Source organism: Phyllobates terribilis, unplaced genomic scaffold, assembly GCF_046119375.1.
Source record: "Phyllobates terribilis strain yellow unplaced genomic scaffold, ASM4611937v1 Scaffold_7__3_contigs__length_470593459, whole genome shotgun sequence".
NCBI classification, from domain to species: Eukaryota; Metazoa; Chordata; class Amphibia; order Anura; family Dendrobatidae; genus Phyllobates; species Phyllobates terribilis.
This window is the reverse complement of record NW_027362767.1, coordinates 423,291,237-423,314,861: the sequence shown is the minus strand read 5'-3', so window position 1 is coordinate 423,314,861 and position 23,625 is coordinate 423,291,237. Positions and strand designations below refer to the sequence as shown.

The 23,625-nt window shown below is 48.8% G+C and overlaps 1 protein-coding gene across 1 annotated transcript in view; it reads left to right on the top strand.

Annotated features, from left to right (window-relative positions):
- LOC141155150 (complement factor B-like) overlaps positions 1-23,625 on the top strand; it is a 67,760-nt gene that overhangs the window by 3,517 nt on the left and 40,618 nt on the right. Inside the window, exons 2-3 of the mRNA XM_073641835.1 lie at positions 18,119-18,322; positions 18,697-18,882. Of these exons, the coding sequence (XP_073497936.1) occupies positions 18,119-18,322; positions 18,697-18,882 (390 nt within the window). The remainder of the gene's footprint in view (positions 1-18,118; positions 18,323-18,696; positions 18,883-23,625) is intronic.

The window sequence follows — 23,625 nt, the reverse complement described above, 5'->3', positions numbered from 1 at the left end:
GGTGGGCACCATCTTAGTTCAGTGCAGAGAAGTCTGAGCAGAAGTGGCAGGGAGCAGGGGCTCTGCATGAGCTCTGCTCCGGAGGCGGGCCTAGTAACAGAGGCCCAGGCCTGGAAGAGGGAGAAGGAAGGAAGAGGAGCGGAGAAGGCTCCAGGAATGAGGAATGAAGGGATCCCAGGGGTGCGGACGGGCGAGTCGCCACCGCACGCCCGAATCCACCTGCGTGGAGGGGTCAGGCCAAAGGGGGAGACCGGTCCCCGAAACTAGTGGAGGCAGGAAACGACCCTCAGCTAGAAACCGGAGGCTGTGACATTTTATGTGGCGCAGCCCCTCGCTACACCCGCTAGGAAGGCACCACATAGGGTCAGGGAAACTGGCGCCAAGTTTACCAAGAGGAGGCCTGAGGCAGCCGGACAGAAGGGTTGGTAAGAAAGGCCAGACAAAGGACACACAAAGGGGATCCTGTGAAGCGCTCCAAAGTTATCTGGGAGTTGTCTGAGCCCCTCACCTGGTGAGCACAGTACGATGTGGGCAGCCGTTACCTGCAGACGTGGTCTGGATAATAAGAACTGTGAGTAAAGGCCCTGGACTGTGACGCGCCCCCTGGGCCCGTGTTGTTTGGGGGATTACCCGGAGCCGGATCAGATGGGGGGGGGTTGTAGTCTCCGAGTGGCGGTGACCCGGTCCGTGCCCAGGGTGTCTAGCTCAGTGTGTGGCAGTCCTTATAGATGTTACTAGATGTTCTTTTATGTCGACTACGCCACCCGTTGAATTGCGGTCAATACGGCCGCCGCTGCAGCAGGGTCCGCTGAGGCTGGTGATGTGTGTGCAGCTCAGGTAGTATAACCCCCAACGGGAGGGGTATAGCCTCAGGGGGTCAGGTGTAGAGGATGGTGGTTGTGGAGGTGCAGTGAGGATGGTAATGAGACTCAGAGTCGGGCTGTGCAGTTCAGGGTCTTTACTTACTGCTGTTATGCTGGTCACTCCGGCCTTGAGTGACCGCCCGAGCCGTGCTGCGTCCACCAGGTCCTGGACTCGGCCAACTCCCAAGTAATTCTGGAGCGTGATCCTGAGCTCCCTTTCTGACGTTCCTTCTCTCTGGCCTTCCCCACCAGGGATCCACCTAAGTCCGGCTCCCTCGGGCCTCTTGTTGGTAAACCCTTGTCTCTGGGTTCCCTGACCCTATTCTTGGTTTGCCTTCCGGGTGGATTTAGTGGGTGGTCGTGGCAGATCCTGCCCACGACCTCCGGTCTCTGGCTAAGGATTAGGGCCCTCCACCAGCTTGGGATCCGGTACCCTTGTGCCAACTCTTCACCCTCTGATCTAATCTTGGGTTCTTGGAGTTCTCTCTTCTCCCCGTCTGGGTCCTTCTTTCTCCTCTCTCTCTCTCTCTGGGCCTTGGAGCTGCTCTTCTCCTCTGCTCTCTTCCTCTGACTCACTCTACAAAAGACTGACAGACTGACTGACCCTGATCTAAGATGGTTCCCACCTTATATACTCCCTCTATGTGTGAGCTCAGGTGACCAGCACCCAATGAGCTCCTAGCATTACCCAGACTGCTCCCCCTATCTGCCCCTACACTACTGGGATGTTCCACCCCCCTCCCACTCCAGCCAGGGACAGACACTGTCGTACCTGCACATTTCTCTAGTGGGAGTACCATTGGTCTGTCCCCCGGAAATGGGATGTGTGTAGTGCATGCAGCCTACTGAGCTCAGTTCCACACTCCATCCTTACCCGGGAGTGGAATACCACACCTCTGGCTTGAGGTGTAATACCCCTGTAGCAGCCGAATCCTCAGGGTGCTACAACTGCATCACTGACTCCGTGTCGTTACTGCTGCTGCCCTGCACCATCACCCCCATCCTCCGCATACACTGCCCTGAGGCTATACTCCTCCCGTGGGGAGTTATGCTACGCTCTGCTGCACCCACAACACCAGCCTCAGCGGTCTGCCCTGTAGCGGCGGTTCACTCTGACCGCAATCCACGGGTGGCATAGTCGGACATTTAAACATCAAAACCACATAAATAGTTCCGCCACTGGTTTGACCACCCTGAGCCACGGAACCGTGTCGCCGCCACGAAGACTTCAACCACCAGCATCCACCAAAAAGGGTCCGGCTCCGGGTGTCCCAAGGCCCAGGGGGTGCATCAGAACATTTTCATCACCTTTCACAATCACCAATGGGACAAGGCAGGGATGTCCTCTGTCCCCTCTCTTATACATCCTAGTGACGGAGCACCTGCTCTCATCAATTCGCCATATACCCAATATTAGGTGGATTGAGGTGGGAGGCACCGAGTACAAGTGCTCTCTATTTGCTGATGATGTCCTAGTATATATCACTCAATCACATATATCCATCCATGCTGTTATGGCTGAAATAGATCACTTTGTTACATGGTAAAATTTTAAAATCAATGCAGCGAAGTCTGAGGCCCTCGATGTCTCCCTCCCCAAATCCATATAGGATTCCATCCAGTCCAACTTTCCCTTTGCCTGGCCCTCACAGGGTATCAAATACTTAGGAATTCCTATTCATAGAGACCTCTCCCATCTATGTTATCTTAATTTTGGGCCCTTTATTGAACAACTCCATACAGACCACGGTTGGCAAGTTAGAACTGTAAGATTCACTACGTGAACCACTGGTGTTTTGTGGAAAAGCACATGTACACCGCGTTCCAAATTATTATGCAAAAAGTGTTTAGGAGTGATAAGGGAAGAATTTGTTTGTTTGTCAGTTAAACTCATTGATGGTGATGTTTGTCAGGGCTCTTTATATCACTGTAAGCAATTGCAGACACCTGTGCTAATTAGTTTGGCAGGTGTGTCCAATGAACGGCAAGACTACTTAAGAAGGCTGTCTCACATTATTAAGCAGCCTACATTTTCTGCCAAAATGGGAAAGAAAAAGGATGTGTCGGCTGCTGAGAAGCAACAAATTGTGGAGTGTTTAGGTCAAGGCATGACTACAATCAACATTGTGCGATGATCAGGATGAAGTGTCTTGGCAATCAAGAAGTATGTAGCTGATTCACAGTACACACGTGTGCGTGCTGATAAGGGCAAATTGAGGACTCTTTCCTACAGGCAATTACGTCAGTTTTTGAAGCTGCTGGTGCCTCCAACGTCCCCCGAACAACAAGATGCAGGGTCCTTCAGAGGTTTGCAGCTGTGCATACGCCATCCTGTCGACCTCCTCTATCCACTTCACACAAGCAGAAACGGCTCCAGTGGGCCAAACATTACATGAAGACTGATTTCAAAACTGTTTTGTTCACGGATGAGTGCCGTGCAGCGCTCGATGGTCCAGATGGATGGAGTGGAGGATGGCTGGTTGATGGACACCCCACGCAAACACGGCAACTGCGCCAACAAGGAGGAGGTGGAGTAATGTTTTGGGCTGGAATCATGGGGAGAGAGATTGTCGGCCCCTTTAGGATCCCTGAAGGCGCTAAAGATGAACTCCATAATGTATGCGGATTTTCTCAAACAGCACTTCCTGCCATGGTTCAAGAAGAAGAACCGTGTATTTCACAGCAAGATCATTTTTTTGCATGATAATGCACCATCTCATGCTGCACATAAAACATCTGCATCTCTGGCTGATATGGGTATAAAAGGGGACAAACTTATGGTGTGACCCCCATGCTCCCCTGACCTCTACCCCATTCAGAACCTCTGGAGCATCATCAAATGGAGTGTCTATGATGGCGGGAGGCAGTTCACATCTAAGCAACAGCTCTGGGAGGGTATTCTGTCCTCATGCAAAACAATTGAAGCAGAAACCATCCAAAACCTGACAAATTCAATGGACGAGAGAGTTCAGAAGCTCCTTTCGAACAAGGGGTCCTATGTGAAAATGTAACATCACCTAGAATAAAGTTTTGAGTTGAAAACTGTTTGATTTCAGTTTCTAATAACCTGCTAATGCTTATAATTTCAAAAATGACCATTTTTTTGGTCTTTATTAAAATGAAAAGGTTGATCGAAAAGTTTGGGGGATCTAAGAGTGTGGCAACCCAGTAGTCATGATTACTTCGAATTCTGACAATATGAGGGTCATGTTGCAGGTAGTGCAGCAAGAAGGCACTTATGTGTCTTGCGCATCTCGGAGCCCCAAAATTATTTTCCGGGCTAGATGCAGCTAAAAATTATTATTAATTTTAAATCTGGTGGAGCTTAGTATAGATGGCCTAATAGGATCAGTGCTGCACACTGCTACAAAGCCCAAATTATTTTCCAGTCAAGATACAGATAAACATGATTAGTAATTTTAAATCTGGTGGAGCTTATTATAGATGGCCTAATAGAATCAGTGCTGCACACTGCTACAAAGCCCAAATTATTTTCCAGCCAAGATACAGATAAACATGATTAGTAATTTGAAAGCTTAAAACGGTTGGTAGGGTGATTTTAACCAATCATCAAGCTTTTACTCTCCCCAGGATGACACAGGGGTAGAAAAGTCGTTTCGGATCCATGATTTGTTCATCTTTATGAACGTGAGTCTGTCTACATTATCAGTGGAGAGCCGCGTGCGCTTATCTGTCAGCACACCACCAGCAGCGCTGAACACACGTTCAGACAGAACGCTGGCTGCGGGGCATGACAAGATCTCCAAGGCGTAAGTGGCTAGCTCCGGCCATTTATCCAGATTGGAAGCCCAAAAAGAGCAAGGGTCCAGTGACACAGTCATGGCTTCAATGTTTACTTGGAGATACTCCTGTACCATCGTCTCTAGGCGTTGACTATGTGTCAGACTTCTTGTCTTCTGTGGCCTTGCAAAGGATGGGCTAAAAAAGTGGTGAAATGATTCCGCAAAATTGATGTTACCAGCAGATACTGTGGTTCTGTTACGGTTTGAGTGCTAAACACTTGACGGTCCCACGGTTGGCAAGTTGGAACTGTGAGATTCACTACGTGCACCACTGGTGTTTTGTGGAAAAGCACATGTAAGATTCTGCAACAGTCTCTGCTGATACTCCTGCATGCGTGCATCCCTTTCTATGGCAGGAATAATTTCTGCAAATTTACTTTTGTACCAGGGATCTAACAGTGTGGCAACCCAGTAGTCAGGATTATTTCTAATTCTCACAATTCGAGGGTCATGTTGCAGGTAGTGCAGCAAGAAGGCACTCATGTGTGTTGCGCATCCAGGAGCACCAAGTCCCTGTTGTGTTGGTGGCGAGGTAACAATCATGCTTCCTTCCTCTGTCCTCTCCCCCCAACCTCGCACAACAGAAATGTGATCAAGGTCTCCTTCATCTGATGAGTCTTCCATCAGTTCGTCCTCCACTTCTTCCTGGGCTCCTGCACCTTCCTCACTAGTTTGGCTGCTACCATGCGCCCTGGTAAAACCATCTCCCCCACCCTCATGTAAGGTGCCCCAGCGAGGTAGTCGTGGGCGAGCTGTAGCCCCCTCTCGCTATGGCACCCTACAGACAATACGTGTCCTCTCTCTGAAGTGTGGCTGTGTATGTAGTGCTCTTCACTTACTTCACGCCATCCGATCGCGGCTGTCTCCAGGCAATTTTCTTCTGGGACCAGGGCAGCAATAATTTCAGAGGACACGAGGTTCTTAACCAGAACTTGGACTTTACTTGGGGAAGAGGAATATTTACAGTATTTACAGTCAGATATAATGGATAAGGCCCGACAGGTAATCATCTCCCTCACAGGCGCCGTTAACTGCTTCAGCCCTGGTTCCTTCTTTAAGCGGAGCATCCCTGTGGCTATAATTCCTGGCCCTAGAGACTCCTCTGTATTAACAGTGAACGGATCCGATATCTCTCCCCCCACGTCTTTGCTTGGAGTACTGTTTAGCTTCCTCTGCTGCCTGCAGACCAGAAGTGCCCCGTGTCCTCACTACGCTTTGGTGAGTTTCTACGGCGAGCAAACAGGACTCGTGCTCTTGCGTGGGGAGAACTGCGCACTGGGATCTCACTGTCTGAGGGTTCGGCGCTCCCGTCTACCCTAGCAGCCACTATAGTAAGGCTGTCTCATCAGGTCGCAATCCCTTCTTGTACTACTCTATCACTTCCTGATTCAGGAAATTAAAACAGAGACTTTCCTAATATGCCCACCCTCAGTGAGCTGTCATCACAGAACCTTAACCCATCACTGTCTATAGCTCGGCTAGCAGACTCATCCTGACATCTGCACCCCGAACAGTGGCATCTTGTGGCTGTTTTCAGGTACTACAGCCCAGAAGGAACTATACCAGGAACAAGCTCTATATCTCTCTAGGCTTGATAAGGGCACTAAGTTCCCCCTCTGCTCTACCAACCGGACCACTAAAGCTAACCCCCTTAGCTTGGCCTACCACAGTTGGGGAGGTCTGTCTTCAGGAACTCTTCCTTTTACTCTCTCAGTCTCAAGGGAAGGCTACGCCCTTCCCCACTATTACACTCACATGCCTGCCGCCTTGGTGCTGCCGACCGTCTGGACCTTGCAGATGTTAGCCCTTCCGCATACAACTCCTCCACCTCTACTTCCTCCACCTCCTCTTGTGCCACCACCTGACTCCGAATTCTGTTTAACATGTGCTCCAGCATGTAAATCACCGGAATAGTCATGCTGATAATGGCATCGTCAGCACTAAACATCTTCGTCGCCATTTCAAAACTGTGCAGAAGGGTGCATAGGTCCCTGATCTGAGACCACTCCTCCAGCGTGATTTTCCCCACCTCTGGATCTCGTTGGCCCAGGCTATACGTCAGAACGTATTGCACCAGGGCTTGTCGGTGCTGCCACAGTCACTGCAACATGTGCAGAGTTGAATTCCACCGGGTAGGCACATCGCATTTTAGCCGGTGAAGTGGCAGGCCCAACGACTTCTGTAGAGATGTAAGTCGCTGAGCTGCGGGATGCGAACGGCGGAAGTGAGCACACAGCGACCGTGCCCTCTGCAGAAGGCCATCTAGTCTGGGATAGTGGGCTAAAAATTGCTGGACAACCAGGTTCAACATGTGAGCCATACAAGGCACGTGTGTGACATTGTCCCGGCGAAGGGCCGCACCCAGGTTTGCAGCATTGTCGCACACGGCCTTCCCTGGTTTCAGGTCCAGTGGAGACAACCATTCATGAAATTGGTTCTCCAGAGCTGACCACAACTCCTCAGCTGTGTGACTCACATTTCCCAGACATTTCAATGTAAAAACCGCCTGATGACGTTGAGCCCTACTGCCAGCATAGTAAGGAGGTGTGCAGGATCCCTTCTGCGCAGTTAGAAAGCTTGTGGCATGACCAGACAGGCTTTGGGTGCAGGTGGAAGACCGAGAGGAGGTTGAGGAGGCAGAAGCAGTGGAGGAACTTTGACATAAAGAGGATTGACGCACAACTCGTGGGGACGGCAAGACTTGGACAGCAGCCCCTTGTCCTGCTGTCACCATAGTTACCCAGTGCCCAGTCAGCGACATGTAACGCCCCTGTCCATGCCTACTCGTCCAAGTGTCTGTGGTGAAATGCACCCTGTCACACACAGAGTTTCTCAAAGAAGCGGTGATGTTGTGTGCGACATGCTGGTGGAGCGCAGGCACACCTTTCTTTGAGAAGTAGTGCCGACTGAGCATCTGGTACTGGGGCACTGCGACGGACATAAGGTCTCGAAAATCCTCTGTGTCCACCAGGCGGAAAGGCAGCATTTCTGTAGCCAAGAGCTTGCAGATGGTGAAATTCAACCTCTTAGCTTTCTCATGGCTAGGAGGAAATGGTCTTTTACTTGTCCACATCTGAGGGACCGAGGGCTGGCTATTGTGCTTAGACGGGGTTGATAAGGGTGTCCCCGGCAAACTGCCGGTCTGTGAGGAAGATGCAGGCGGACATGTTAGGTTGCCTTGATCCAAAGGTGGTGCTATCGATGTCGGACAGCGCTCAACACCAGCTGGTGTTACCACCTCCAAAGAAAATGATGACCTGCCAATCACGCTGGCTGTTGCGGGTAAAGAGGTGGCAGGTCTGCGCCCCAAAACAGGTGTGACTGCTGTCCCCCCAGTCACAGAGGATGAAGAGGCCGCGGATGCACAAGATATGGCAGACGGTGGTTGGCCCGGCCGGCTAGGCCGCATTGTAGCACACTGAGCTTCCCACTGCAACTTATGCTTCATGTCCATGTGCCGGTTCATGCATGAAGTACTCAAACTATGTATTTTTTGGCCTCTACTTAGCTTTTGCTGACAAATGTTACAGATAACACGAGTTGGGTCATCTTTATCGATCTGAAAAAATGCCCAGGCTATGCAAGGCTTAGCACCCATGCGACCTGAAGAGCCACCACGACTTGTGGTGAGAGGCAGAGTTGTGTTTGAGGATGCAGTTGTTGACGTGCTTCCAGTACTACGTCTCTGTCCAGGAAGGCGCAACCTGACCTCGTCGTCACTAGCATCTTCCTCCACCTCCTCTGCTGACCTCATCTCTTGGCTGACTGTGGGTTGACAGTAAGTGGAATCTCCAACCTCATCATCATCACCCTGTGCGTTATCACACTCGTCGTCCTCAGAGCCAACCTGTTCCTGCCCTGACAAAAAACTAAAGTTGTCGCTCCAATCAGGTATTTGAGTCTCATCATCATCTTCCTCATTGTCTCCACCAACAGGAGTTACAGTTTGGGAATGAGGGTTTACATTATGGTCAGAACCTTCTGCGTCTGGTCCTGGATCCGACTCATAAAGATTCTGGGCATCAGTGCAGATCATTTCCTCGTCTGGATTCACAGAAGCGCTGGAGTCGACCTCTGATTCCCAGGCTATAGTATGAGTAAACAGCTCTGCAGACTCAACCATCTGTTCTACCTCATACTCAGACGGGCAGCTGGAGATTTGGGAGCTGTGAGGAAGCAAGTGCGATTGGGGTGACACATTTGAGGACTGGAGTATTTGTGATGTTGAAGTTGATGTGGAGGAGAGCCCACTTAAAGGAGCACTTGATATCCGTTGAAGCACCTGCTGTTTTTGTGCCTCATCTGGAATTTGTAGCGATTGGCGTGGCCGTAAGAAAGGGATCTTATCACATTGTCCGCTAAAAGAAGTAGACATTTTAGTTTGGCTGGAAGATGGTCTTTCTTCTGCAGATGTTACTGTTACTTTAACACCTACCCCACGGACACAACCTTTTTTCCCCTTCCCAACACGCCTATTCCCCTTTCCACCAGCAGCAGGCCTTTTTCCACTCATTTTGATGGTTAACTAATTCACAACTCTGGAGTTGTTTGCACAAAAAAACAATGGATGGGAACCGAGCAGAGCTGAGTGGCCAAACTGTGGTATCAGGCCAAAAGTATTGGCTGGGTTAGATGCAGAAAAAAATTATATTCAATTTGCAACCTGATGGAGGTCAGTATAGATGGACTAATAAAACAAGTCCCACACACAGCTAGAAGCCCAAATATTTTTTCAGAGGTAGATGCAGAAAAAAATTGTATTCAGTTTGCAACCTGATGGAGGTCAGTATAGATGGACTAATATAACAAGTCCTACACACAGCTAGAAGCCCAAATATTTTTTCAGAGGTAGATGCAGAAAAAATATATATTCAGTTTGCAACCTGATGGAGGTCAGTATAGATGGACTAATAGAGAAAGTCCCACACACTGCTAGAAGGCCAAATATTTTTTCAGAGGTAGATGCAGAAAAAATTATATTCAGTTTGCAACCTGATGGAGGTCAGTATAGATGGATTAATAGAACAAGTCCCACACACAGCTAGAAGCCCAAATATTTTTTCAGAGGTAGATGCAGAAAAAAATTATATTCAGTTTGCAACCTGATGGAGGTCTGTATAGATGGATTAATAGAACAAGTCCCACACACAGCTAGAAGCCCAAATATTTTTTCAGAGGTAGATGCAGAAAAAAATTGTATTCAGTTTGCAACCTGATGGAGGTCAGTATAGATGGACTAATAGAACAAGTCCTACACACAGCTAGAAGCCCAAATATTTTTTCAGAGGTAGATGCAGAAAAAAAATATATTCAGTTTGCAACCTGATGGAGGTCAGTATAGATGGACTAATAGAGAAAGTCCCACACACTGCTAGAAGGCCAAATATTTTTTCAGAGCTAGATGCAGAAAAAAATTATATTCAGTTTGCAACCTGATGGAGGTCAGTATAGATGGATTAATAGAACAAGTCCCACACACTGCTAGAAGCCCAAATATTTTTTCAGAGGTAGATGCAGAAAAAAATTATATTCAGTTTGCAACCTGATGGAGGTCTGTATAGATGGATTAATAGAACAAGTCCCACACACAGCTAGAAGCCCAAATATTTTTTCAGAGGTAGATGCAGAAAAAAATTATATTCAGTTTGCAACCTGATGGAGGTCAGTATAGATGGACTAATAGAGAAAGTCCCACACACTGCTAGAAGGCCAAATATTTTTTCAGAGCTAGATGCAGACAAAAAATTATTTTTAATTTGCAACCTGATGGAGGTCAGTATAGATGGACTAATAGAGAAAGTCCCACACACTGCTAGAAGGCCAAATATTTTTTCAGAGCTAAATGCAGATATAAATTATTTTTAATTTGCAACCTGATGGAGGTCAGTATAGATGGACTAATAGAGAAAGTCCCACACACTGCTAGAAGCCCAAATATTTTTTCAGAGCTAGATGCAGAAAAAAATGATATTCAATTTGCAACCTGATGGAGGTCAGTATAGATGGACTAATAGAATGATGCTATGCCCAAAAGATTTTACTTCACTAGGTGCAGTAAAAAAATTGGTATTCTATACACAGGTGGTATATCTTGCAACACAGATAGGCTACTCCACTGACTAACACACTCTGCAATAGGCCAAAAAGGATTAGCTTTGCTAGATTTAGCCAAATGCTGTGAAAAAAACTTGCACAGCACTGGCACAGACCTGCCTGGCAAAAATTGATAGGAACTGATGTAACCTAGTCCTGAAAAGGACTGCAATTACAATTAGTCTTTACTCCCACAATCTATCTATTTAAGAGCACAGACCTGCCTGATAAAAGTCGTAGGAAATGCTGTAACCTAGTCCTTAAAAGGACTGCAATCACAACTATTCCCTACTCCCAAGCTATCTGTAGATTTGTGCGAAAATTGGCTTGAAATTAACAAGGTATAGTGCACACAGCAACAGCGGTGCCGTCTAACACGCAGCTGCAGCAGTGAGAAAATGGTGGCTACGTGGAAAATGGCTGGGTCTTATAGGGCAAGGACATGTGACATACACTGCCAATGACACATGCCCTTGCTTATGTGAAAAAAAGCACTTCGCTCCGTGTGTGCGCTGCTGATAGGCTGACAGACTGCACCTCCCCACTGTAAATGCGGGAAAGAGAAAAAAAAATGAAGATCTTCATTATTCCTGCAGAGATCCATCCCCTGCCCCTCCCCCCACCCCGCTGTACACTCAAACTGCGTATTAACATTAATTTTCATCATTACTGAGAAAAAATCCAGTTATGATTTTGGTGCACGAACAGTTATCGAACATAACCTCGAACAGCCGAATTTTTCTCAAATCGTTCGTGTTCGCCGAACGGCTCGAACACCGCCCAAAACAGCTCGAATTTGAGATTGGCGAACAGTTCGAGTCGAACAACGCTCATCTCTACTGAGGATCAGTGCAAGGTCAGTAATGTAATGTATGTACACAGTGACTGCACCAGCAGAATAGTGAGCGCAGCTCTGGAGTATAATACAGGATGTAACTCAGGATCAGTACAGGATCAGTAATGTAATGTATGTACACAGTGACTGCACCAGCAGAACAGTGAGTGCAGCTCTGGAGTATAATACAGGATGTAACTCAGGATCAGTACAGGATCAGTATTGTAATGTATGTACACAGTGATTGCACCAGCAGAATAGTGAGTACAGCTCTGGAGTATAATACAGGATGTAACTCAGGATCAGTACAGGATCAGTAATGTAATGTATGTACACAGTGATTGCACCAGCAGAATAGTGAGTGCAGCTCTGGAGTATAATACGGGATGTAACTCAGGATCAGTACAGGATAAGTAATCTAATGTATGTACACAGTGACTGCACCAGCAGAATAGTGAGTGCAGCTCTGGAGTATAATACAGGATGTAACTCAGGATCAGTACAGGATAAATAATGTAATGTATGACTCGCCCTGAAGGATATGGGAAAAACTCGGTACCCAGGCCGTTACCTTCTATGGGATGTCACGGCAGTCGACTCCCGGGCCTGGACCCTGGGTCACTCTTTAAAAGGTGATCTGCTACTCGAAAGGATGAATAACAGTTTTGTCTCGTGATGCCACCTGTGGTTCCCGGTAATGGGTACCGGCGCTGCTGCAGACCTCTGGAGCAGATGTTAGAGCAGCTCCACAGGCAGAGCACAGCTCCGGGGCAGTGTAGGTGCAGATGGTGATGCTGGGCGTTGTAATGCAGGAGGGATAACGTGGTAGAAATAACTAACAGAAACAGTGGGGTGCAGTCATCCGAGTTTACTCACAGTTATTTAGGCTCTTCAGGTGGCACTGTACAGGTGTCAGCCTCCCACGTCGCGCTGCGTTTACCAGACAGGGGTTCAGCACTCCCTCAAGTATTTCAAGAGCACTTAATGGGACCCCTCTCTTTATGTTCCTTCCTTAGCCGACTTCCCACGCTGGGTCTCTCCCTCCTGCCCTGCGCCTCGCCACACAAAGTCCCGAAAGGGTACCTTGAGATCCCTTTATATACTACTCCTGACAGTGCTCCGCTGTTCTGCATCCTCCACCCACACCCACTACAGGGTTCCCCCTCACTTTTGGTTCCCCCCACTCCATCCAGGGACGGGGCAGCAGAAGAAGTGCATAATGCCCTACCAGCCGGCCTGGAGTAGTGTAGTGTTGAGTGCAGGTGTTGGGGTCCTGGGCAGTACTCCATCCTTACCTAAGAGAAGGAGATGCCACACCTCTGGGTGAGGTGCAGTACCTTTGTGGCGACTGAACCCTCAGGGGCGCCACATTCCCCCCCGGCAAAACACAGCACGTCCGCGGGCTGGAACAGAGTAAAACACGGTATATTACAGACATGCAATTTTTAGAATGCATTCACATATAAGATTATAAACAAACGTTTTCTTCCCTTTATGGGAGGCACTTTTTCTTAAACGTTACTGGTTACTTTTTATCAAAACATTATAAAACTTTCTTCAGATATATAAAACATTTTTCATATAAGACATTCTTCTTAAAGTTACAGTGAGCCCCATAACCAGGTGTCCATCTCACTGGTGAAGGTGCGACATGAGCAGCATGAGGGAACCGTCCGAAAACCCTCAACGTAGGCCCTGGGCGTGGCTACAGGGCATAAGTGATCCAGGTGTTGGACCACGTCTTCGGCCATGCCAAATGGGTTTTTGTTCAGTGGTCTTTTAATGTAAAACCAATAGGGGGCACTTTAATAAGTGCAACTATTTACAATGTACAGTTTTTGGCTGCTCACAGTCCTCAGCCTACAAGTCTTTATACCCTTACGGGTTACTAAATGCACACATTATTTTCAGTTCTCATGAACAATTAAATTTTATCTCTATCGAATTGCGGATCACTGATAAAGCCCCATCCGGCTTCCAGATTGAACTTCACTATTAGTCCCTCCGCACGGGGACTAGGCCGGACGGACTCTGTTTGGTGAATGAGAGCTTTGGCGGCCTTGTTCCTGGCCTCCATTTGTTCCCAGCGCACCCGCCGGGTGCGCCGTTCCTTGGCCAGCTGCAGGAGCTCCTGTCTGCAGAACTCTTCCCTCTGCAGAGCTTGGGCCTGGGTCTCCTGCGGGAACCCCATAAGGTCCTCCCCCCGGTTGTCCCACCTAAATTCTTCTCCTTCTTGGCGGGCAGCCGGGGGTGCTGGTGCGGGGACTAGAGGGAGTTGTTGCTGGTCCTCATACTTTGCAGACCAGTCAAAAGAGGGCGCTCCATACACCCATTCGGGTGCCGGGGCTGGCGGTTCTGGGAGGGAGCCGAGCAGCAGGTCCGCGGAGTTGACGCCCGGGGTTGGAGGTTCCGGGCTCAGGAGTTGCTCCAGGGCGTATGCGGCCGGGGACGGAGGGTTCTGTAGGAGGCACAGGATCAGGTTGGCGCTTTCAGTGCCCGGGACAGGGGAACTTCTCCTACCTGCTTCTGTGCTGCACGTGGCCTCCTGATGCTCATCAGGCTCCGCCGGGGCTGGGGTGCCGCTGGTGGCACGCCGCGCTGGCTGCCGCCAGGCTGCGATCTTCGCCAGGAGCTCCTCCTTCCATCTTGTGACCGCCGCTTGCTGGGCCGTCTCTACTTGCTGGCTCAGCTCCTGCACTTCAGCCTGGAGGAATTAGGCATCCTCCGGGGACAGCTTAGATATCGCTCCCTCCAGGCTGAGGGGGGTCTCTAGTTGCTGCAGGCCAGAGGCGGAGGCTTGGTCCTGGCTTCCGTCCATGCTGGTTGCCGGGTGCGGTCTGTCTAGACTGGTTAAGACTACACCCTGTCTCCACTGCTTTCCTCCTCCTCCTCTCCCCTTTCGGGGGCGGTTCTGTGGCGACCCTGAGGGTTCGACCGCCACAGGGATGCTGCACTTCTCTAGTGGAGTGTAGTGTTCCTCCTCTGAGGTAAGAACAGTGCGATGGTCAGGACCCTACCTCCACATCCAACACCACACTTCTCCCACCAGAGGGGGCTAATAGGCACTAGGTGCTGCCCCTACTGGGAATTGGGAGACTGGGGAACCAAGAGATAGGGGGAACCAACTAGTGGGTGAGGGTGGAGGATTCACATTTTAGTGACACTTTAAATTTGATATTTAATACACAGCCATTTTGGTTCTTGGTTCCTTGATCGTGATCTCCCTCCCTGAGCGTGGATCCTGTGTGGGCCTGCAGAGGATGGAGACACGGCCCTCGTACCCTCGCCTTGGGTCGAGGGGCAGGTTGCAGATAACGTATGTCTTAGCCCGGTCAAGGACCATGACCAAGAAGGCCCAGAGCTTAGGAGTGTAGCTCCACCGCAAATGGATCCCGAGGGGGATGCAGACGGAGCGGTATACGCCACCTGTCCTTGCTAATCTGATCTATTCAGAGGGATACCGGCTGCAAGAGGGGTACCGGCCCCCGACACCTGACCTTGCCACTCTATGTCCTGGTCAGGGAAGCCCGGTAGGCCCTGATGATCCCACCGGGTAACGTAAGGAGCGGAGCTGCCACCCGTACCCTTTTTCTGAGTGAAGTTCAGAGGGAGACCTGGCCTATCTACACACACAGAGACAGGAAAGGACCCGGTCTGAAGTCTAGGAACATTCTGGTGCGGGGTCCTGATTGAACACTGGACTTACTCGGAGGTTGTCGGACCCCCCCCCCCCCGTCTCTGGTGACCGCAGAACTCCACGAGGAGCAGGGAGAAGCCTTTCAACTGCAATCTCCACCGTGAGTTAAAGCCCTGGAAGTTAACCCCTATGGCCTCCGGACTCTTTATTCTGCATTACACCGCACTACGCAGCACCAGACCTCCTATACTACAACCCCCTCCATCCTGTCTCTCTGCCCTGAGGCCCTGCTCCGCCTGTGGGGAGTAGTAACAACGACGGCTGCCGTAACATCCTGCCTCAGCGGACTGCAGCAGCGCTGGTGGCCTTCACCAGGTGCCACAGGTGGCGTAGTCGAGATCAGCCACTCAACCCGGATAAGCCCGTACCATCCTTTTTAATGTGACGGCCCTGGGCACGGAGCGGGTCCGGGCCACGGCTGCACCCCATCGACAACATAGGACCTGGCTCCGAGTCCCCCATCTCCCAGGGTAGGGCTTCCAGCGTCACACAGTTCCATGGCAGCCTGTTGTCGATCACTCCTAGGAGCGGCCCCCACTTTGATAGACACATCTACGTACATGGTCACTGTTGCTTGGGGCGGGCCTCTCTTTTGGCGCCATTCTGGGACTCGGCCCACGATGGGAGGTGATTCCTTGTTGTCTTTGAGTACGCACATAATGGCGCCCGTTCTTCTGGGGCGGGCGCCAAATTCAGTGTAGAAAATCAGTCTCTAGGCGCACAATACCCGGTGATAATGGGCACGAAATCCTGTTCGTCACGCCAGGAAGAGTATGACTTGCCCAGGGGGATATGGGGGACTCGGTACTCGGGCCTTTACCTTCTTGGGATGTCACGGCAGTCGGCTCCCGTTCCCATACCCTGGGGTCACTCTTTAAAAGGGGATCTGCTACTCGAAAGGATGAATAACAGTTTTGTCTCGTGACGCCACCTGTGGTTCCCGGTAATGGGTACCGGCGCTGCTGCAGACCTCTGGAGCAGATGTTAGGGCAGCTGAGTTGGTGCGCCTCTCCACAGACAGAGCACAGCTCCGGGGCAGTGTAAGTGCAGATGGTGATGCTGGGCATTGTAGTGCAGGAGGGATAACGTAGCAGAAATAACTGACAAAAACAGTGGGGTGCAGTCATCTGAGTTTACTCACAGTTATTTAGGTTCTTCAGGTGGCACTGTACAGGTGTCAGCCTCCCACGTCGCGCTGTGTTTACCAGGCAGGGGTTCAGCACTCCCTCAAGTATTTCAAGAGCACTTAACGGGACCCCTCTCTTTATGTTCCTTCCTTAGCCGACTTCCCACGCTGGGTCTCTCCCTCCTGCCCTGCTCCTCACCACAAAATGTCCTGAACGGGTACCTTGAGATCCCTCTGGGCAGCTTGAAGTACCCAGACCTGGCTTGGTGCCCTTCTCGGCGGCTTAGGTGCGGATGTGGCAACTGCACCCTGAAAGTGCAGAAGCTTCCGGTTTTCCAGCTGAGACGTAAAGTAACTCAGCTAGTCCATGGACCGGTTCCCTTCTTGCGGCCTGATCCCTCTGACACCTGGCAGATTCGGGCGTACGGGTGCCGTCCTGCACTCACCGTACCCCCTGGGATCCCTTCTGTTACTGGAGCCTTTCTCCTCCTCTTCCCTCTCACTCTTGGGCCTCTCTTACTAGGCCCCACTCTGGAGCAGAGCTCCTGAAGAGACTCTGCTCCTCAGACTGCTCCTCTCCTCTTCTCTCTCTGAATCCACCCTACACATGATGGCTTCCCTTTATATACTAATCCTGACAGTGCTCTGCTGTTCTGCGTCCTCCACCCACACCCACTACAGGGTTCCCCCTTACTTTTGGTTCCCCCCACTCCAGCCAGGGACGGGGCAGCAGAAGAAGTGCATAATGCCCTTCCAGCCGGCCTGGAGTAGTGTAGTGTTGAGTGCAGGTGTTGGGGTCCCGGGCAATACTCCATCCTTACCTGAGAGAAGGAGATGCCACGCCTCTGGGTGAGGTGCAGTACCTCTGTGGCGACTGAACCCTCAGGGGCGCCACATGTACACACTGACTGCACCAGCAGAATAGCGAGCGAAGCTCTGGAGTATAATACAGGATGTAACTCAGGATCAGTACAGGATCAGTAATGTAATGTATATACACAGTGACTGCACAAGCAGATTAGTGAGTGCAGCTCTGGAGTATAATACATGATGTAACTCAGGATCAGTAATGTAATGTATGTAAACAGTGACTGCACCAGCAGAATAGTGAGTGCAGCTCTGGAGTATAATACAGGTTGTAACTCAGGATCAGTAATGTAATGTATGTACACAGTGACTGCACCAGCAGAATAGTGAGTGCAGCTCTGGAGTATAATGCAGGACGTAATTTAGGATTACACCACAATGTGGACATTTGTACTGGAAGGGTCTCAGGATGGGGGATATTACTTCAGGAAGGTGCTAAGGATAATGACATTTTACCAGGAAGGGGCCCAAGATGTTGGACATTATTTCTGAAAGGGCCCAGAATGGGGATCATTCTTAATAGTAGGGACAAAGGATGTTGGACATTATTACTGCAAGGGGCTCAGGATGGGGAAAATTAGTACGGGATGGGGATGGTGACATTATTACATTAAGGGGGTCACACGTATGTCTTTATAGGATTTAGAATTCTACAAGGGCCCATAGATCTGACCAACGCAGGTGGGGGCTCAGGTCCTAATTTTGCACAGGGGACCATCGCATATTGGGATAACAGTGCCTGCCCTATAATAATACAGATCTCTGCCCAGACTGATTGTTGAGCTTTTCCTTGCAGGCCATTTGTACATTCACTCTATTTCTTTTTCTATTTAGTGTGTATTGCGGCCCCTACACCTGAATGTGATCTTACAAAAATAACCATTGCTGGTGGGACTTACACTGTGACTAATGGAGGAAATGTTGGCAGTACGGTGGAGTACAGCTGCCCTCAAGGAATGTACCCGCACCCGTCCTTCTCACGGGATTGCCTCTACACTGGTCGGTGGACGGATGAGAAAGTGAAGGCGCAATGTAGAGGTAACTGACTGCTCATCTGCTTACTGAGAACCGGTGAGACTAATAGGCAATAACCAAGGGCCGAGCTATAGGGGGAGCAGAGGCAGCAGTCACCTGGGTTCCTGAGTAGACCCAAAGACTTCTCTGCCATTGAAGATGACACCAGTAATATAAATGGCACATGGTAGCTGGGGGCCTGATACACATTTTGCATGGAATATGAATGAACCGTGTGGCAGTGTTGGATTGGGGAACCTCGGACCTCTAGGAAGCTTCACATAAAGTTGTCGTCTACTGTATCTTTACTGCTTTTCATCTTGCGTCAAATAAAGGATCCACTGGTTCCAGTTCTGTAGATTATTTCTATGTGATGTTCGGTTCCTTTAACCCCACAGTTGTGCAGTGCCCCAGACCAGAAATGTTTGACAATGGAGAGTTCCATCCTCGGAAAGCGAGATACTTTGTGGGAGACGTCCTATACTTCGAGTGCTGGGGAGGATTTAAAACTTTCGGACCTGAAAACCGCACCTGTCAGGCAAATGGAAAATGGAGCGGAGAAGAAACGAAATGCGACGATCAAGGTACAATAATGAGTTAAAATGAAATCATGCATTAAAAAAATGTGAAAAAAGGTTAAATATATAAATATAAATGTATGTAATAGTATGTAAAACACTAAATAATATAAACAATTAATAAAATAGAATATATCATTTGAAATAATAAAAACAACAATTCAAATAAATAACATAATAAAAACAAGTTAATTATTATAATAAATATAATAATGTAATCAAATCATATATAATAAAGAATTTAATAAAAGAGTACAAAAATAAATCATTTAGTAATAGCAATAAGTAAAATAATATAACGAATAATATATTAAAAAGAAAGAGTAAAATATTATATTGAGTAATATAATAAAACAAGCAAAATAATAAAGAATATAGTAAAAACAACAAGTAAATTAATAAAAATAACTAATATCATAAAAACAAGTATAATAATAAAACAGTAAAAACAACAAGTAAAATATAATAAACAATGTAGTAAATACATCAACTAAAATACACTGCTCAAAAAAATAAAGGGAACACCCAAATAACACATCCTAGATCTGAATGAATGAAATATTCTCATTGAATACTTTATTCTGTACAAAGTTGAATGTGCTGACAACAAAATCACACAAAAATCATCAATGGAAATCACATTTATTAACTAATGGAGGCCTGGATTTAGAGTCACCCCCAAAATTAAAGTGGAAAAACACACTACAGGCTGATCCAACTTTGATGTAATGCCCCTAAAACAAGTCAAAATGAGGCTCAGTATTGTGTGTGGCCTCCACGTGCCTGTATGACCTCCCTACAACACCTGGGCATGCTCCTGATGAGGCTCAGTATTGTGTGTGGCCTCCACGTGCCTGTATGACCTCCCTACAACGTCTGGGCATGCTCCTGATGAGGCTCAGTATTGTGTGTGTCCTCCACGTGCCTGTATGACCTCCCTACAATGCCTGGGCATGCTTCTGATGAGGTTGCAGATGGTCTCCTGTGGGATCTCCTCCCAGACCTGGACTAAAGCATCCGCCAACTCCTGGACAGTCTGTGATGCAACGTGACGTTGGTGGATGGAGTGAGACATGATGTCCCAGAAGTGCTCAACCGGATTCAGGTCTGGGGAACGGACGGGCTAGTCCATAGTTTCAATGCCTTCATCTTCCTGGAAATGCTGACACACTCCAGCCACATTAGGTCTGGCATTGTCCTGCATTAGGAACCCAGGGCCAACCGCACCAGCATATGGTCTCACAAGGGGTCTGAGGATCTCATCTCGGTACCTAATGGCAGTCAGGCTACCTCTGGCGAGCACATGGAGGGCTGTGCCCTCCAAAGAAATGCCACCCCACACCATTACTGACCCACTGCCAAACCGGTCATGCTGAAGGATGTTGCAGGCAGCAGATCGCTCTCCACGGCGTCTCCAGACTCTGTCACTTCTGTCACATGTGCTCAGTGTGAACCTGCTTTCATCTGTGAAGAGCACAGGGCGCCAGTGGTGACTTTGCCAATCCTGGTGTTCCGTGGCAAATGCCAAGCGTCCTGCACGGTGTTGGGCTGTGAGCACAACCCCCATCTGTGGACGTCGGGCCCTCATACCACCCTCATGGAGTCGGTTTCTAACCGTTTGTGCAAACACATGCACTTTTGAGGCCTGCTGGAAGTCATTTTGCAGGGCTCTGGCAGTGCTCCTCCTGTTCCTCCTTGCACAAAGGCGAAGGTAGCAGTCCTGCTGCTGGGTTGTTGCCCTCCTACCGCCCCCTCCACGTCTCCTGGTGTACTGGCCTGTTTCTTGGTAGCGCCTCCAGCCTCTGGACACTACACTGACAGACACAGCAAACCTTCTTGCCACAGCTCGCATTGATGTACCATCTTGGATGAGCTGCACTACCTGAGCAACTTCTGTGGGTTGTAGAGTCCGTCTCATGCTACCACGAGTGTGAAAGCACAACCAACATTCAAAAGTGACCAAAACATCAGCCAGAAAGCATTGGTACTGAGATGTGGTCTGTGGTCCCCACCTGCAGAACCACTCCTTTATTGAGGGTGTCTTGATAATTGCCAATAATTTCCATCTATTGTCTATTCCAGTTTGATTTACTTGGAGTTATATTCTGTTGTTTAAGTGTTCCCTTTATTTTTTTGAGCAGTGTGTAGTTAATAACAATATAATAAAAAGTATAATAATAAAGTAGTAAAAACAACAAGTAAAATATTCTAATTAAAATAATACAATAAAACAATACGTAAAATAACATATTATCAACACAGGTATGCAAAATTTGGGTTCATGAAACATTTTTCAAATTCAATGACTGATTCTTATATCCTGATATACAAAAATGTATTGAACATTCATTCTGCAACTTTATTGGAAATTAGTTGTTGCGCCTTTTCCTTTTCTCTTCAAAGCTTCTCTTGATACCTTTTGTCCCCCATCATGTTCACGTTCCATCTACCTTGGTATCGTCATTCCATCTCTTTGATATCTTCATGAAATCTTTCTCCTTGCTCTTCGCTAACAGCACCAAGGTTTTCAGGAAAGTAGTCAAAAGAGGAATGTAAAAAAAATTTAATTTCACATTCATCAAACAACCCAAGGCTTTGAAACAATTCAGCATGTTCTCCAGGATGGACTTAAATGTTGATTGTTTGTTGTTGCCTAAAAAATTTTTTACGACTTCTTTGAAAGAACCCCAAGTCCTTTACTCAACAGCTTTCATTTTTATTTCGAACACGTCGTCCTTCATGAGTTTCTGAATATCCAGAACCACAAAAATGCCTTTCTTCAGTTTTGCTTCTGAGAGTCCCTGAAACTTGGTACACAGGTACTTAAAAGTCTCTCCTTCTTTCGGTAGAGCTTACAATAAACTGCTTCATCAGTCCAAGCTTAATGTGGAGTGATGGCAGCAGAACTTTAGTGGGATTAACTAAACTTTCCGCAACTATGTTCTTGAGTCCAGGTTGCAAAGATGTTCTCGTTGGTCAACTTTTTTGACTCCAGTGATAAGCCCTCTCCTGACTGTCCCATTCACACAAAAAGCATGGGTACTTCATGTATCCTCCTTGCTGCCCAAGGAGCAAAGAGAGAACTTTCAGTTGACCACATATTGACCATCCTTGATCCTCGTAGTTAAGTTTCTTGAGTATAACGTTTAAATTATTATAGCTTTCCTTCAAGTGCACAGAATGCCATACAGGCACTGAAGCATACTTGCTACCTTTGTGCAGTAGCACAGTTTTTAGACTTTTTTTTGGATGAATCAATCTCCACTTGCTCACGTTGTATTCAATGCTACATTATTCCATTAGCCCAGGAACATCACTGCAATACATGTAAGATGCCCGAGTGTGGTAGTCGTGGGTTAGCTGATGCTTCAGCACGCTCTGGCACCCTACAGACAAAACGTATCCCAGTCCTGGTGTGCTGCTGTGTGTGGGGTGCATCACACTTACTTGTGGCCCACAGGCCTCCACTGGCTCCAGGCTTTCATCTTCCGAAGCCTTTGCAACAAACAATCCAGGGGACACGGAATTCATAAAAACAATCAAACATTTACTTGGCAGCTTACAGTGGTCATGACGTGCCCCCGGGGCAATGGGGGTACTCGGCAGCCGGGCCTATGGATGCTGGTGGGGGATATCACGGTGGCTGGCCCGGTCCGTGACCCAGGGCGGTCAATAAAAAGGGGTGTTTTCTATTTATAGAAAGTTCATGACGCCACCTGTGGAATGCGGCTAAAGGGAGCTGCCGCTGCGGAGCAGTCCTCTGAAGCTGATGTTACTGCAGCAGGGATGATGTGGCTCTCCACAGGTAGAGCTTGCTCCAGGGCAGTGTAGGTGTTGTTGGTTGTGCTGGGCGTTGTAGTGCAGGGGGGGGGAGCGGAGATGGCACAGCTGAAATAATGGACGGAGGCAGTGCGGTGCAGTCATCCGAGTCTTTACTTACAGTACTTATGTAAGTTCCACAGGTGCACTGTACAGATGTCAGCCTCCCACGTCGCATTGCGTTCACCAGAACAGGGTTCAGTTCTTCCTCAGGTAGGTTAGGAGCACCTGACGGAACCCCGCTTTCTTGTGTTCCTCTCTAGACCGTCTTCACGCTGGGTCTTCTCCCTCCTACCCTGCGCTTCCCCACTCTCAGTCCCGCTCGGGTGCTCTGAAGTCCCTCCTGTCTAACTGGAGTTCCCGGACCTGCTTGACCCTCACGGAGATTAGAATGAGGCTTTGGCAACTGGACTATAAAAGCCAGAAGCCTCCGGTTTTTCCAGCCAAGACCTGGAGTAACACGGCTGGTCCAGGGGCCGGTCCCCTTCTTGCAGCCTACGATCCCTCTCTTTTCTGACAGATTCGGGGAGTACGGGTGCCGTCCTACACTCGCCGTACCCCCTGGGATCCCTACTCCTCTGCTCCCCTCCTGGGCCTCTAGCACTAGGCCCCAACTTGTGGGGCAGAGCTCCTAAGGAGACTCTGTTCTCAGACTGACTTCTCTACTCAACTGTTCTGCCACCCTAAGATGGTCTCCCTTTATATACCTACTACTATGGTGCTCTCCTAAACTGCTTCCTCCACCCACACCCACTACTGGTTCCCCCTACCTTTGGATTCCCCCCACTCAAGCCAGGGACAGGGCTCAGCAGGAAACACAGTGCATCTTGCCCTTCCAGCCGGCCTGGAGTAGTGTAGTGTTGAATGCAGGTGTTGGGGTTCCGGTCAGCACTCCCTCCTTACCTGAGAGAAGGAGACACCACACCTCTG